The sequence below is a fragment of the Artibeus jamaicensis genome, unplaced genomic scaffold (assembly GCF_021234435.1).
Source record: "Artibeus jamaicensis isolate MK-2021 breed Jamaican fruit bat unplaced genomic scaffold, CSHL_Jam_final scaffold_537, whole genome shotgun sequence".
Taxonomy (NCBI): Eukaryota; Metazoa; Chordata; class Mammalia; order Chiroptera; family Phyllostomidae; genus Artibeus; species Artibeus jamaicensis.
In genome coordinates this window covers 41,929,287-41,941,435 of record NW_026522047.1, presented here as the reverse complement: position 1 = coordinate 41,941,435, position 12,149 = coordinate 41,929,287, and the positions used below count along the sequence as shown (strand labels likewise).

Genomic DNA, 12,149 nt, shown 5'->3' with positions numbered 1-12,149 from the left:
TGCGGTTCTTAAAGCTTGTGCCACAACTCCTCGTTGTCCTTACCCCCGTTTTCCAGTGAGGAGGCTGAGGCTCAGAGCATCCACATTCTTGCTTCAGTCATTGCCAGGTGGACAGAGCTGGATCCCGGCGCTGTTCCTCTGCCCAAGCCCCTCACTTCCCCTCTCATCCCCTGCATTGCTTTGGGGCCAGGGTACAGCCTTGTTTCGGCTTGTTACTGATCAGGTCCCATCTGACCTGGTGGGGTTGGAGTCTGCACACTTACTCGTCTCAACAAATAGTGATTACCCGAGCTCCTACTGGGCGTCGGGCTCCTGCTGCTCTACTAACTTGGTCACTGAAACCAGCGCTGCTGGTGTGCAGCAAGCTAGTGTTCGGGGGCAGGGTGTGTTTGGAGTGGGGAGGCGAGGCAGAACGAATCTGAGCCTCGGGGAGGAGAAAGGACCCCCGAGAACGGCTCTTCTCTGTCTGTGGCCTGAGGTGGGTCCCAGGCACCTTGAAGTCCGAGCTCACCCATCACTGAGGCACGACAGGTGGTGTCAGTGAGCGTGCGTGTGCCAGGCCTGAGTGTGCGTCCTTAGGAAGGAAAGACCCACCTGCTCTGTCCGCTGCAGGGCGATGGCAGCTGTGGGACAGGAGTGGTTTGCCTGGTGACCACCTGGCCCTGGTGGCTCCCCCTCCTTGGCCCCATTGGGCCTCCTCTGTGTGCTGAGGGTGGACAGTGATTCCGAGAGTCCTTCTAGCTTTGGGTCTTCAAGACTGACTTTGCAGTTAGGAAGGGCGGATATCCCTGGACAGAGAGGACGGGGTATAGATGAAGGCGTGGCTGTGAAGGGTGACGGGACGCTGACATCTAATTCATGGCCCTGGCTTACAGTGCCCATCAGTGACCCATGATAGGGGCTGGTCTGCAGTGCCAGGGACTGTCCCAGAATTTGGTCCTGCCCAGGTGCTGCTGGTAGCCACACCTAAAAAAAACTGGTCTTGGTGACTGTGAGTCACCGGGCACCTGAGCCTGTTGTCACCACCTCGGTGTGGCGGGCGAGCAGTGGAGCCACGTGAAAACACATTCCTCGGTGCCCACTCAGAGCTTCTGCCTGGGGCTGTCAGGTGTCGAGATTCAAGGCCATGCTGTGTCCTGCCCGGCAATCCTCGGGAGAGTGAGTGTGTTCCTGCGCACACCCCTCCCTGCTCCTGCCTGGTGTGTGTTTTCGGGCCGTTTCAGCTTGGCCTTCAAGGCCTGTTTGCCCATCAGCCTTCCTTTCCTGTGTCCTGCCCTCTCAAACCACAGACCCTTTGCTTTCACGTGGGCTCTTATTGAGAACAAACCAGCCTGTCCCGGGAATGAGGTCCTCTGGATTCGAGCCAGCCTGGGCCTGGCTTGCTCAGATTTTTCATCTTTGCTAATTTTCCTGAACCTTTCTCTCCACTATGGGAGTCCCCTCAAGGGCAAACCTTAGGTAGAGAGTGGGGAATGATTGGCAACCTCCGGCCAGAGAGCCAGCCTAACTTGAACTTCCCATAAAGGGAAGCTGGGGGTGGGCTTTCATCCAGACATCTTCCTGGTCCACTGCCCTCCCAGAGCTCAGCCGCTGCCAAGTGGTGGGATGAGGTTTTATTAGCTAAGCGCTTCTTGAGTCTGTGATACCATTCTGAGCACGGGTACGGCGGTGACCAGCTGCTCACTTCAGCTCACAGTCCAGTGGGAGGAGGGCCATAAAGAGGTGGGAATGAAGTGGGTGCCTTTGTGGAACAGAAAACTCAGCCTGGACGAGCCTGGTCAAAGGTAAGGTCCAAACGGGCAGTGGCTTGAGATAGGAGGTGGTGGCGTACTATGATAGGAGAGATGGCCAGCAGCCAGGTCACTCCTGCCTGGGCAAGGGGAGGTGGGTGATGGAGAATCAGGAGGGCTTCCTGAAAGGGGAGGCTTCTCGTTGGTTAGACCTTTAAAGTGGAAGGGGTCTTAGAGACAGGGAGATAGCATTTGTGGCCCAGGATTCAGGGACTCTGGGCTTTTAGGTCAGTCAGTTGTTCACCCTACTTTGTCATTTTGGGGGTACCCATAGCCCCTCACTGAGACTTGTGCTGAACACCCGCAGCCTCATGTGCAGTGATTGACACGTGCTCACAGAGCCTGACACAGCGTCCGCTCCAGTGCGTTCTGGCCTCACTGGATTTCCAAGTCCTGTTTCCCGTCCCTTTCTAAGGAGCTAGTCTTACGTCAACTTCGCCACTGATAACAGATTAGATTGCTAGAATACCTTACCCTTTCTGTGCATAAGGGTAGCACAATTATGCTCTGCCCGCTGGCCCTTAGACCAGTAGCCAGCAGCTCCCCACAGTGAGCCCAGCTCACTCTCAGTGGTTATGGGGCTGGTGCTGCACCGCCAGCCAGGTCCTGGGGGATGTATCGCCTCATTTGTTTGTGGGTTGGGTGTTTCTTTTTATAAGTTTTCATCTGAAATTGATTTTCCCAGTTGTGTGACATGTAGCCCTCCTGCCTTGTCCCTGAGATAAGAAATTAAGATACACAAGGTTGATGTATATCCAGGCATTTTAGCTCTGGCGAGAGGTTCAGATGTGACTTGTCCCTGGGAGGTGAGCCTCCAGGGACTGCTGGCACCCCAGTTGGCAGCAAAAACCCTCCGCACAGCTGGGGCACTGGCTTGGGGTCTGGCCCCGAGCCCTGGCCCTCAGTCTCCCGCAGCCTCCTGCTCATTGTTGTCAGCTCCTTTGGCCCCCAGCACCCTGACAGGCCTGGCCAGTCTCTGAGGAAATGGATCAAGAAAGGTGCAGGGTATCCCCTCAAGTGGGTGATCTAAGATTTTGGGGTCTAGCTACCCTCTTGTCTGGCTTGGTGTCACATGCACACACGCGCATGTGCGCGCACACACGCTTCACTGCCTGGCCTTGGGCAGAGCACGTCACCTCCTGGGGCCTTAGTCGTCCCATTTGTAAGGTGTGGAAACACTTGCCCAGAGGCTGCAGCTGGGCCGGGCGGGCACTGGAGGTCCCGGTGACTCTCCCTCCTGGGGTTTTTAAGGAGAACGAAAGGGCCAGCAATGCAGCAGGTCCAAGGAGCTATGTGGTAGCTGCCACGTCTCTAGAAGTGTTACAGAATTACCAGGTCTGTGACCCCTTCTCAGCCCCAGCAGGCCTGCCTCCCACTGCAAGCCGTAACGGCGTCCGTAAGAGCCCACCTTCCTCACCCAGGAGACTGTGCAGCCCTCCCCGCGCCCAGCGGGGCCCTCTTCCTCCCCAGACTCGGAGACTAACAAGGGGCCGGTTAACCACGAGTGACAGTGGGGAGCAGGTTTGGTTCAGTGCTTCTGTTTCCTTTTGAGGAAACTTGGCCGTGTCTTAGTGGAAGCCCCAGGACGGCCTGTCTTTAGAGTTGAGCCTGGGCCCGTGCTCCTGTTAATAAATGAGGAAGTTGGGGGGATCCCCAGGGGAGCTGGGCCTCCGAGCCCTGGTGCACTGACTCCAGGCCACCACCCACCATAGTGGGTCTGGAGGTTGCTCAGGGCGTGGCCTCTGGCCAGACTGGCTTTGAGGTAAAACCCCTCAGCCCCATGTGAGCCCACACTTAGCCTGCCCTCCCCCCACGTCCACCTGGAGGCCAGGCCAGGCGGGGTGTGGGTTCCTTGTTCCGTCTCCAAGGACCACTGAGGCACCCGTGGGAAGGGAGGGAGGCACTTCCCTCAAACAGAGAGAGCTGGGGCCAAGGCACCTCACAGCCGCCTGTGCGTGCCCAGCCCCATACTCCTCCTTTGTTGCTCCCTGGTCACATCTCCCAGCCTCCGCGTCCTCCTGTGCCGCTGCCCCCTGTTGTTAGCCACTCCTTTGGGAGATGAGGAAAGGGCTGCCCACAGAGGACAGGGTGCAGGCACAGCCCCATTCTCTCTGATCATGTCCAAGAGCATGCCCTTGGTAGGGGCCAGCAAGAGTTGGCCCTTTGGGGTGATTTGGGTTAGAGCACTGGGCCGGCCAGTCTGTCCGGGGGTGTCTGCCCCACCTCTGCATGGTGCTTGGCCATGTGCTGGCCGACTGCAGGAGGCAGCGCACGGGCTGCCTCAGGAGCCTGCCATTGGCTGCTGGGGACAAGCGTGGGGTGCACTGCACGCAGAGTCAGAACTCGAGCGCTCTCTGAATAGTGGCGTGGGAGCTCTAATGCGAAGTCCAGCCCGAGCTCACAAAGTGGGCCTGTGAGCTCACCAAGTGGGAGTGGGCTGGGACAGAACTGGCGGCAGGGAGAAGGGGGCAGTCGGGGGCTGCTGCCTCCAGACAGGAAGCCAGGGCCAGGTTGAAAGGGGAGACCAGCAAGGAGGCTGCCCGGGGTGTTGTGGGGTAAAATCATGCAAGTCCAAGCCAGGGTTGGGGCGCACCTGGTTCAGGCGGGTGGAGGGGCTCACAGGGGTCCTCATGACGGGTCCTCATGATGGGTTCCAGGGTGTTTAAAGCCAGTGGCACAGTCTGAGGCCCCAGCAGAAAAGCTATGTGACAGCGGTATGAAGAGTGAGGTGGGCACTCGTGGGGGTCTGGCAACCTTGCTGTCGGCAAAGAAAAATTCTTTTCGGGCTGCAGTTGAAGGGGCAGGTCTTGGTGTTCGCCCTGGAGGACTCTCTGGCTGTGGGTACTGGGACCTGCGCCAGGAGGCCAGGGCTTCAAGATGAAGATGCAGCTGCATCCTGGTTGTATCTCAAGGAGCTTTGTCATCTGGCTCACTGCCGATCTTTTTTTTTTTTTTTTTTTTTTTTTTAGATTTTTTTATTTTGTTTTGTTTACGTTTAGAGAGAGGAGAGGAAGGAGAGAAACATCAGTGTGTGAGAGATACATCGATTGGTTGCTTCTATACACCCCCCACTGGGGACTTGGCCCGAAGCCCAGGCATGTGCCCTGCCCAGGAATCCAACTGGTGACCTTTTTTTGTTTTGCAGGCCAGTGCTCAATCCCCTGAGCCACACCAGGCAGGGCTTGCCAGGCCACGTTAACAATCACTTTGTGATTGTCTTCCGCGTGCTGTCGCCACTTCCTCTAAAGTCGGATCTTTCCAACAGCCAGTTCCTGCTCTGCTGCCAGTGCCCGTGCGGTGTCCCGCTCAAACTCTCACATTACGCCAGACAGAAGACTCGGAGAGGCTTTTTCTAGCTTTAGGGTTCCCCTCCATTTTAGCAGCATCTGCCAGGCAGGGAAGCCACAGCTGAGGCTCACGTGACAGCTCACTGCCTTCCAGGTAGCAAAGTTTGTCTTCCCGGGCCAGCCCAGAGCCCTGTTAAACTGGAGGAGTGGGAGCCAGGCTGTTCTGAAATGTGTGTGCTGGGAGGCGGGGAGCTTGAGCCACCCTGACACGTGATGTAAGTGGCCATCACTGCCCGTGGGAGAAAACTACACAGACTGTGAGACGCCGGGTCTGACCAAGGCCCCTGTGCCAGGCTCCTCTCCAGCACCCCCGCTGGCTCGGAGACCCGGCAGGGGCTTGTCCCCAGCCGGGGGGACCTGAGGGTTCTGCTGCTGAGCTGGTACCTCAGGCACCCTCACTAGGCTCGAGGGACCACCCCTTCGACTGAGAAAACACTCGGGGCTTCCAAAGCCACTCCTTCCGCCAGGAGGAGGTTTCCAGCAAACTGGCGACACTGCACACGTGGAGGTGTGTCTGTGGGCATGTGGCCGCCCCTTGGGACCTCATCCAGAGTCTGTGGCGCCCAATTTGGGGTTTCCACATACAGAGTAACTTTAGAAGCTTTTTCCTGGTTGGTCATTTCTACCACTCCCATTCACAGAGATGCTTTTAAAAAATATACATGTATTTAGTTTTGACTCCTGGGTGGGGAGGAAATGTGTGCCCGCCCAGAGGCAAATCTGGGGTGATTTCAGAGTTCCCAGTAGGCCAGAGTAATTTCTGACTTGTCAAACTTCTCCTTCCATGGGGTTTAACAAAGGGGTGGTGGCTCTGTGTCACTCAGCTCACAGATGTTACTGACTAGGACCGTGTGTTGGAAGAGGTCTCGCACTGGCTGCCAGAGCCTCAGCCTTCCTGCTCACCCAGTTCCTTGGGGTGAGGGGTTGATTTCTACCCTCTGATTCCTCCCAGTTGGGGCACATGCGGTGCTTTTATGGCCCCTGTTGTGTGGCACCCGGCCCTTGCCCCAAAGGGTGGCAGCTCACCCCTATGCTTCGTAGCCTTCACTCTGAAGAACCACAAGGGCGCTCCGAACTGTCTGGAGTCAGAGTGCTGCCCCCATCAGCAAACATTTCACAATTGAACCGTTCACAAGGGCCTCAGCTTTAGAAATCATTCTGAGTATCTTGGTGACACAGGGGACCACTAAAGTTTTCTGGGCAGGGACAGACATGTCGAGGACAGAAAGATTCAAGGTGGCAGTGTACTGCGCATATTACCTGCTTGGCTCACCTTTCTAGAAAGACTCTGGTTACACAAAGAGTGCACTGTCTTGTGTCTGAGCCAGCGTCTCTGAGTTGGGGGTCCAGGAGCGCAAGCAGAGAAAGGAAATCGAGAAGGCCAGTGGCTTTGCGTGTCAGCCGGGCAGTAGACCAGCTGGGGCCCTGCCCATGTCATGGACTCGGAGTCACGAGACAGGACACTGTAATGGAAACCAGAGAGGTTGCTCATAGGTGTTTGGCACATGTCTCTTCATATGTTAGGAGGCCACGAGGGGAGGGCGGTCACAGTTGGATTTAGAGGGGAACGGGTCCTCCCTCCCTTCTCATCCCTTTGCTGTCATCACAGCTCAGGAATTTCTCAGCCCTGCCCAGGGTCATCACAGTCGCCTGTTGGGCCTCCCAGGTCCGGTCCTCTGCACATGGGGCAGTGCCCCTGGAGGTAGCAGGCCCTTCCGGTCAGGCCCTGCGTGGGCCCCGGGCTTCACCCCATTCCATCGCTGACCGGTTTTCCTGTTCAGGACATGGCATGTGATGGACCATCCAGTTTGGCAGGTCTGGGCTCAGCTCTCAGCTCTTCCATTTATAGCTCCATTTATGGCCTTTAAATCCTTCCATCTCTCATCCCTCAGTTTCCTCATCTGTAAAATGGATGTGCTGGTGCCTGTATCATCGTTGAGTGAACGTGACAGTCAGTGACACCATGCAGGATCATGAACACGTGGTGGAATGCAGCCCTTGTGCCCCTGAACCTGCCTGTCACCCAGAGCACCCCTGCCAGCCCAGCCAGGCTGCCTGTTGGTACCTGGCCCTTTGAGGTCCAATGCGGACAATACTGGTCTCTGCAGCCCACCTAGCCAGGAGCACACCCTCTGCCATGTTAGTGTGTTTACACCTTCCTGCAGCTCCCATCACGTTTTCCTCTGTGTTGCTGTTACATCTGATGTTCTTGTCTCTCTCACCGGAGGGGTGCTTCTCGAGGCCAGCACAGTCTCCGAGGCTTCCCATACCCCTCTCCCACTTCAGACAGTACATGGTGGGTGGTTAGTGCGGACCTGTTGCCCCAACCCCCCCGCCTGAGCAGTCGCTGACTAGAGTCGGAGTGCCTCAGTAAGGGGACCGCTCGCTGACCCACACCTGGCGATAACTCTCTCAGGGTCACGTAGGAGGGTTGCTGGGCCTGGACCCTCAGGCCACTGTCTCCATATCCGTCACCCTGGCTATTGAAGGGGCTGCTCTCTAGCCTGGCAGGAAGTGTCACCCTCGTGCACTCACAGATGGTCGGGCAGAGGCAGGAAGGGCAGCCTGCCCCCAAGGCCCTGGCCATGCCAGGAGAAAACAGGAGGCCTGGGTGTTACCCGGTCATGGAGAGTTGCCCACGGCCATGCAGAGCATAATGTCTGGACCAGGCATGAGGACTCTGAGCAGGAGATGAGGAGCACCCATCTGGACAGCAAGGCCCTGCCTGAGCAGCCCTGCTTGTCTCTCCCCTCCTCCCAGCTCCTCCGTGCCTGCTCCCTCCCTCTCTCTCTCCTTCCCCCTCCCCCTCCTCCACCCTTAAACTCTCCGATTCATCAAAGTGAATTGTCTGCCCAGGTTGCAGAGCCTGCAGGTCAGTCCACTTATCTTCCCTGGGGCACTGATCAGGTTTCTTCTTCTGAGAGGACTCTGTTAACTGGGCCTGCGGTTGGTGCGTTGGTGCTGTCGTCCCACTTGGCAGGATTCAAATTGCTCCTCCAGCTGCCACCAAGTGGCCACCACAGATGTGCCTGTCCAGCGAGGGGCGGTCATCACCCGGCACCCCCGGGTAAAAGCCTTCCCTGCTTTTGCCCCCTGCTTCCCCCTGTGGTGGCTGCCCCAACCGTCTGTGCACGCAGCATCTTCTCTTTCGTGGACTGTGTACCGCACATGCTCTTTATCTCCCTCCATCAGTGTCCTTGCTCCTCCCCAAGGACGACAGGTGCCACTCCTCCAGTTTAACAGGGCCCTCCCCAAAGGCCTAGAGTGCTGAAGAGCACCAGTCTTTGAAAGAGCAGCCCCCTTCCCCAATTGGTTTTTATTTTAATTGCCCATGGGCCAGCACCAGCACAGAAATCACATAGGTGCTGTGGGTCGAAGCCCCACCTCCCCTCCAGGCCTGCTCACTTCCCAAGTGTGGGTTCACGGGTGTCATTGTCAGACGACGCACAAGCCTGAATAGGCCCGCACAGGCCTGCCCCTCACAGTGGTTTCAGGCCATGTTGTAAATATGACCATTCCAAGCCCAGGTGGGATGGGGCCTGGGGCTCCCAGGAGAGCAGCCTGAGTGGCTTGGGCACTTAGGAGGGTGAGCAGGGCTGGGGGCGCTTGTGCTTTCTCACAGCAGTAGCCACCTGTGTGGTCTAAGCATCCCGTGAACTTGGAATATGGAGCTGGGGACCCCGTCCTGCCCTGGGAGGGCCCGCAGCCTGGGTTGGGAGCAGGGCGTGCTCTTCCCAAAGGTTAAAGCTACTAACATAGAGTGCGAGTCCACCTGGCAATTCTGGGATGGTACCGAGAGAGAGACACACAGACACGGTGACAGCAAAGCAGGGGTTGTGTGGGGCGGAACCAGGATGGACGGTGGCCTGGGGACTTCCTCTGCTGGAGGTGCTGTCATTGCACCTCATCAAGGCGTGCGCTCACCGCGGGTCGGTGGGTTGTGTGAGTAGGCCACTTAGGAAAGATAAAGCTCCATGAAGCCATTTAAGAGACAGACACAGGCAGGCGAATGCTCAGAGGTGTCACAGAGCAGCACCAGGCATCCCCTGGCTGGTCTCCCCCCAGGAGGGACCCTGCTCCAGACCCTTGTGGAGCACAGAGCACTGAGTGCTTGCCCGAGGCCCATGCAGCCAGCACAGAGGAGCACGGCAGGTGTGGCCTTCCCTCACAGGCTCCCATCGAGCACTAGACAGACAAAAGGAACAGGCAGCTGCACGTGAAAAGTGAAATGTGGCACGCACGCACGCACTGCCGGGAAGGTGTGCGCAGGGGAGCACAGAGCCCGGCCTGGCTGGGCCTGGGATCTGAGGGAGCAGGAGCCAGGCCGCTGCCGTGTCTGACCGAGTGGCGGCCTCTCCCACAGTGACTTCTCAGCCCTTGGCTCCACTTGGCTGGGACAGAGTCTCAGAGGGCATCCCGGCTTGGGCTGGGACCTGTGTCGGGCCTAGCATGGAATTTCCACAGCCACATCTACCGCTCTCGCTGGGCCCAAGGACGGGTGTCTAAACTTGAGCAAGACTGAAGTTTCAGGGTGGTGGCCTCCCCAACAGACAGGGCACCTCTGGGCCAACGGCCCCTCTACCCAGACAGCAACCTGACCCCTGAGCATTCAGGGTTGGCTACTCACTGCAGGCAGCCCCTAGAAAAGGCTGCTCCTTACACCCAAAGCTGCTTCCTTGTACCCCACACGTGGCTCCCAGCTCTGCCTGTGGTCACTCAGGTTCCCTGTCTGCTGGCCCACGGTCTTGCCTAGTGGGGGGGCCCACACTCAGCATTGTACCCTTCTTTGTTTCTGTGGCTGGGTTGGCATGTGGTTTCTTTGGTTTTCCCTTTTCCCCTCTTGTCATATTCTCCTCTGATCATACCAGTTCGAAGACTGGGCCTTGGAGAGCAGGGATGTGGGGGACAACCAACCACCGCCTAGGACACCTGAGCTCACAGCTCCCGGTGGGGTGCGGTGGGGATACTAGTGGAGCTTGGTAGTTCCTCCAAGGCCTGCCAGGTTCCCGAGCACAAGGGTGGCCAGGTAAATGTGGCCCTGAGTTAGGGGGGTGGGCAAGGGAACTGTTTGGAGGGCTGAAAAAGCTGAGTCCAGTTTCCCAGGAAAGGCAGGGAAGTGACACTCGTCTGGGACGGGAAGAGGCAGCAGGGGCTCCTCCCTGGGGGAGCTGCTGCCTTCAGCACTGCACTGAGCCCGCACCTGGCTCCCGCGCCCTGGGCCCGGAAGGTGTGGTTACGAGCACCGGTGCCTCAACCCCCCTCCCAGTGCGCCAGGGGAGTGTCTCATGGCTGGCAGTCACTCACTTCCCTCTCCGGCGACCACTGAGTCTGAGAACGTCCTATTTTCCCGTAATCAAAAGAAGTGAAACTGTCTCGTGAAATAAGGTGGAACGCCCCCAAAACACCTACACAGGCAGGATATTCTCCTTATGAGGTCAAGAGGTCCCTGAGAGCAGCGATGTTCAGCCAGTGTGCTCTGTGGCACCCGGGGGCACCGTGGAGTTTTAGAACACGCACTACCCGACAGTTCAGTCAGGGGCACTGTCCCCTTTCCCCTAGATTGTTAAAAACTGCTGACTCAACAATAGCTGTCTGGTGCGAATGAAATAAAATTTTATCTTTTTTTTTTTGGTCAGATCAGCAAAAATATCTTTTTGGTGTGCCACAGAATTTTAGTTCATAGTTTACTTGTGCCATGAGATGAAAAAGGTTGAAAATCGCTGCCCTGGAGGATGGTGCCCCGCACAGCACAGCACAGCTGACACGGGCGGGGGGGGGGGACATTCCCCGGGGCCGGCCCCCTACCAGCCCCGCTGCCTTCCTGTCCCCCTCACTGCAGTGATCCCCTCTCACCTGTGCCCAGTTTCCTCCTGGGCTCCCAGGTGCAGCCAAGTTGAGAACCACTGACCTTCAGGGACATGCAGCCCCCTTCCCTCTCAACTCCCATTGGGGTGGGGTAGGGGCAGCAGTTAAATATGGACAGGCTAGGCTGGCCCTTGAGTTCTGCTCAGTCCCCTTGTAGGGATGAGACACGAGGAGAAAGTAATAGTAGTTAGGGATGTGGGCGGTTACGAGTACCCAGTGCTTACTGTGTGCCAGGCACGCCCCTAAGGCACCCTAGGCGCGGAGCCGGCCACGGAAGCCAGGGTGCAGCCCTGTGAGTGCACACCTATCACCCCATTTCTCAAAGGGAAAACTGAGGCCCAGTGAGTCAGATTATCCAAGACCACACAGGTAGAAGCTGGCAGACCCACCCTCGTGTGGGGTGATCTGGCTGCTCCCACAGGCTGGCAGCCAGCCGGCATCCTCAGGAGCCCCAGGAGGGGTTTCCGTGGGTTCATGGAGACTGCTGCCAGAGTCAGGAAACTGAGTGTGAGTGTGTGCGTTTGTGCACGCACGCACGGGCACGTGCTGTGATTAAACATGAGAAACCAAGCCTGTCACCCTCCGCTGTTCAGCACTGTATGTGACTAAACATGCCAAACTGCCATTCAGATGTGGCTGCATGCATACGCACGTTGGTGGGAAATGACTTCCGAGCACCATGACACTTGGCCCGAGTGGGACAAGTCCCCCCCGCCCCAGCCTTGTCAGAGGTGCGCTTTCCTGTCCCCTAAGCCGAGGGGACTCTTCCCCACCGCAGACCTGCTTGCCTCCCCGGAGGATGCATTTGGGGGGAAGTGCCGTAGCCAGGGGTCCCTGACATTCATTCTGAGAGAAAGCACCCCTGCCTTCCTTGAAGGAGCATGTGGGTTTTGAGGCAGGGCCTCAGCCGGCCACCTGCCTTGCCATTGGCTGCTGTGTCCAGTGTCCCTGGGAAGCCATCGAGCATGTCCTGACCCCTCAGCTCCCAGGGGTAGGGGATGTGGCATGGCGGGAAGTCTTCCCAGGGCCTCCCCTCCTCTTCCCAGAAGACTCACTGTTACTTCCTTCTGTTCCCCAGTTGGTCAGCGAGAAGGTCGGAGGGGCCGAAGGGACCAAGCTTGACGATGACTTCAAAGAGATGGAGAAG

At 57.7% G+C, this 12,149-nt stretch overlaps 1 protein-coding gene across 4 annotated transcripts in view; it reads left to right on the top strand.

The window, feature by feature from the left end:
* Positions 1-12,149, top strand: part of SH3GL1 (SH3 domain containing GRB2 like 1, endophilin A2) — a 34,655-nt gene that overhangs the window by 17,242 nt on the left and 5,264 nt on the right. For all 4 annotated transcript variants that reach the window (XM_053658315.1, XM_053658314.1, XM_037165139.2 and 1 more), the window contains exon 2: positions 12,081-12,149. In XM_053658315.1, the coding sequence (XP_053514290.1) occupies positions 12,081-12,149 (69 nt within the window). The remainder of the gene's footprint in view (positions 1-12,080) is intronic.